Source organism: Pygocentrus nattereri, chromosome 22 (assembly GCF_015220715.1).
Source record: "Pygocentrus nattereri isolate fPygNat1 chromosome 22, fPygNat1.pri, whole genome shotgun sequence".
Taxonomy (NCBI): Eukaryota; Metazoa; Chordata; class Actinopteri; order Characiformes; family Serrasalmidae; genus Pygocentrus; species Pygocentrus nattereri.
The window spans coordinates 12,662,316-12,666,056 of record NC_051232.1 but is presented as its reverse complement, the minus strand read 5'-3'; the positions used below and the strand labels follow the sequence as shown (position 1 = coordinate 12,666,056).

The following is a 3,741-nucleotide window of genomic DNA, read 5'->3' as shown; positions in this document are numbered from 1 at the left end:
CTGCCTTCCGCCCGAAGACTGCTGGGATAGGCTCCAGCTCCCCCCCGCGACCCTGACGGAGAAGCGGCTTAGAAAATGGATGGATGGATTTTGAACATGCATGACTTTGGCTGCCTTTCTACTGCAAATTTTACAACTCAAGAACTCTTAGTGGACAACTCTTCTGATAACTCCCCCCCCTGAACGTGATGTCTCCCGCATTCTGGACAGCACACAGAAACTACAAAATGCTCATTTATTCTAGAGAGTACAAAAAGATTTAAATATCCACACAATGACAAAAGCGCTCCTCTTAAATAAAGTTTAAGAACTATCGAATTCAAAAGGCCTTCAATCTATTTAAGGGAATTTAGATCAGATATAAAACTGAGTTGATAAACTGTACCAAAGAGTTGGGTTACTGTAAATACTGCCTACAAGTAACCTTGGCCACACCCAGTTAAACAACAAAATCGTTTTAGTGTCCTGTCCCATTCTGTTTCTTCAGGGATCTTCAGTTGGGTTTGATTGGGGCGGGAAGGTTGGCAGAGGCCTGTTCCAAAAAAGCTAGTGGACCCTGAGGCAGCTCTGTAGGCTTCTTGTGCTGGACGTTAATGTCCTCCAGCACCTGCTGCCAGTGATGGATCTTAGTCAGGTGCTTCTGAATCAGCATCTCCTTCCTCTGGAGTTCATTCCTCAGTTCCGATATGTCCTAACATAGAACAGACACAGGAATGCAGACATGACACTCAGACCTTGTTCATTTCAAACCACTGCAATCATGAAAAACACAGCAACAGGCAGTACATTTATTCATCCTGGGGCAGTCGTGGGCTGGAGGTTAGGGAACTGGCCCTGTGACCGGAAGGTTGCCGGTTCAATCCCCAGGGCTGACAGCACATGACTGAGGTGTCCTTGTGCAAGACACCTAACCCCCAATTGCTCCCCGGGCGCGGTGGACAGGGCTGCCCACTGCTCTGGGCAAGTGCACTCACTGCCCCCTAGTGTGTATATTCACTGGTGTGTATGTGGTGTTTCACTTTACGGATGGGTTAAATGCGAAGGTTGAATTTCCCCGTTTGTGGGACTAATAAAGTACCATTTAACTCAACAACCATTTCTAAGCCAAGTGACATCAAGGATGTACATCTCTGACCTCTGACTCTTTAGAAATGATTTTAATTCAATCCATTGTATGAATGATTTTAATCCAGATCACATTGAGTGATAGGGGAGAAGAGGGGGCCATCCTACCCACCCAGAGAGAGTGAGGCCAATTGTGTTCTCTTGGACTCACAGATTGCTGTAGCATCACCAGGGATCGAACTCGCAATCTCCTGATGATAGGACCAACGCTTAGACGATTGCACAATATGGCATTTTAATGCAAATTTCAGCACACAATTTCTATTTATTTGTTATCCATTTATTCTAATTATTTATTTATTTATCTACTAAGTTTAGAGGGAAAAAATTAACATAATGTGCCATAACCTTTGCACAGGCAACATTTTGTTTTATTCTTTTCCCCAGCATGTTAATTTCAGTTTTTTTAATTTTCACGTTTTTAAACCGTGTTCTTGTCTGCCTACGACATCCTGCACAGTACTGCATGTTGACTGACTGACGTTCCAGAATACTGCTCTGATCAAAGCAGCACAAGGCATTTCACAAAGGATGTTTATGTATGCAAGACGACCGAAATCACCTCTTTCTCCACCTGCTCAGGCTTCTGTACTGACAGTTGTAGTCTCTTCTGGAGGAAGAAGCATTCTATCTGTCTGGCCACATCCAGAAACTTCTGAATGCACTGGTCGACCCCTACAAGACACACAAACTTCGTTCACTGAGCATCAGCTTCCTCTTCTTCATGTAACGGAGTTCAACTACCATGAAAAATTAAGTGTGCTCATACTACATATTTCACCTGTCCTGATTTCCTCCTGGTCCGTCCCATTCACATAGTCCTGGCTCACGAGCGATGCGAAGCATGCCTGTAACACAAACACAGAACGGAGTTTTACTTAGCCCTCCAGCTGCTGCATGGATTTGCTAAACTCCATCAGAACACTTGATTTAGTTCAATGAAGAAACGTTTCTTGTCTGTCTCTTTGAACTGTCCATATTTCAAAACAATGTTAACCTCTTACTCTCCAGGGTGTATTTTGGTTTGTCCGCCTGAATTTACAAGTCGTAAGGCAAATTATTCAGTAACTGCATTAAATAAAAAGGTACATTTTTATTTTATATGCTTCCAATTTACTTCTGAAAGCCAAAAATCTCAGAAGCTCTTTGTATTATTTTCTAAAAATCATTTTTACAGAGTAGATCACTGAGGAGATGCCGTCTGTTTATAGTTTATAGCCCAGATTTGTGGAAAAATTGATAGACTTTCAGAACAAAAGTTCAGCTTCTTTTATTATAAGGGTTTAAAATTATACCACCCATCTATTTAACTGGAAAGAAGACCGTTACAGCTCTCATATGACCCCCCACCTTATGAAGAATATTACGAGGTGCATTTTGGAACCACCGGTGGTCTCAAGGAAATGACGAGGTTTCGTACAATGAAGCACAAAATAGCCTGACTTTCCCAAACAATGCATTTAAATGATGAGATGTGCACGAAGTCATCCAGAGCTCGATGTGAAAATGCAACGTAATGCCTCCAAATATTACATCACACAGTTATTATAGAAAGGTTCACAGATGTGTGGCCTGACGTCAGACACCGTTTAACGGTTTAGGGTCAAGTTAAGGTCTCAGCCTATAACCCACTCACAGAGAACTTGTACAGCAAGTTGGTATGAATAAAGTAGATATTTTTAGATTTGCCTCTGTTCATAATACCAACTGAGAAAACACATGAACGTTCACTAGTTGTTTTGTTTAGCAACTGAAGTAAATACACCTTAAACTGCAAAGTGACTCCTAGTTCCCATCACCACTAATGTAAAGGAGGCCTGTAGCCAAGTCTCTATGAAGTGAAGCAGTTCACACCAAACTACCCCGAGTGACCTAGTTTACACCTCAACTACTGAATTTTAAAGATATTTCTTTTTTTAAAATGCTATTTAAAGTGTTTTATTAAGCCAGAATCAACCTACACCGGAGTGGACCACCTATACCGGATGTACGTAACGTAACGTTACGTTACTGCATTTTAACCTCCGTTGGATAAACAAGCTCAAAACGGCGTAGACAGACTCATTTCTGTGATTTCACTTACCGCGTTAATGTGAAAACACACACACCTGGACCAAGTAAGCTCAAAACTTTGCTTTATTTCACTTTCAATTTAGCTTCCCACTTCGGAGCTACTGCCCAGCTTATTGTTCGAATTCTCCCGTTCCACCTTAAATGGTGCTGCAGTTGCATTCGGGCGCCTCAGAGAGAACGTACCTGCTGCGCCATTTAAGGTGGACCGGGAGAATTCGAACATGAATCCGACTCCAGCTTCGTTGTGTTCGCCGCGTTAGCGCATTAGCTCGGCGGTTTCCTGCCGTTCTCTCACCTCGAACGAAGCCTCCAGATCGTCCACCAGAGTGGTGCTGCCGCCCGGGGCTCTGCTGCCGGAGGGAGCTGAGAGAGGAGCCGCGGCTCCGGGGACAGGAGCGGGGTGAGCGGGGGGCTGCTGACCCGGGAACATGCCGCTCATGGAGGAGGCCATTCTCCCGTCTGTGTGTTTATCCGCCGAGAGTCGGTGTGAGCGCCTGTGTGTGCTGCCTCCTGCTGACGGGGGGAGGAACCGAGCACAGCGTC

The 3,741-nt window shown here is 44.2% G+C and overlaps 1 protein-coding gene across 1 annotated transcript; it reads right to left on the bottom strand.

The window, feature by feature from the left end:
- Positions 1 to 221: 221 nt before the first annotated feature.
- med28 (mediator complex subunit 28) lies at positions 222 to 3,741 on the bottom strand. Its single transcript, XM_017717461.1, has 4 exons — positions 3,494 to 3,741; positions 1,907 to 1,973; positions 1,688 to 1,800; positions 222 to 691 (listed from the first exon to the last, which is right to left on the bottom strand). The coding sequence occupies exons 1-4, from the start codon at positions 3,647 to 3,649 to the stop codon at positions 494 to 496; spliced, it is 534 nt and encodes a 177-aa protein (XP_017572950.1). The 5' UTR covers positions 3,650 to 3,741; the 3' UTR covers positions 222 to 493.

Excerpts from the sequence above, each read along its gene's own strand:
- med28 (XM_017717461.1), bottom strand. The coding sequence starts at position 3,649 with ATGGCCTCCTCCATGAGCGGCATGTTCCCGGGTCAGCAGCCCCCCGCT. Across the intron at positions 1,974-3,493 it reads ATCTGGAGGCTTCGTTCGAG|GCATGCTTCGCATCGCTCGT; the intron begins GTGAGAGAACGG and ends TTTGTGTTACAG. Across the intron at positions 1,801-1,906 it reads CCAGGAGGAAATCAGGACAG|GGGTCGACCAGTGCATTCAG; the intron begins GTGAAATATGTA and ends TGTGTCTTGTAG.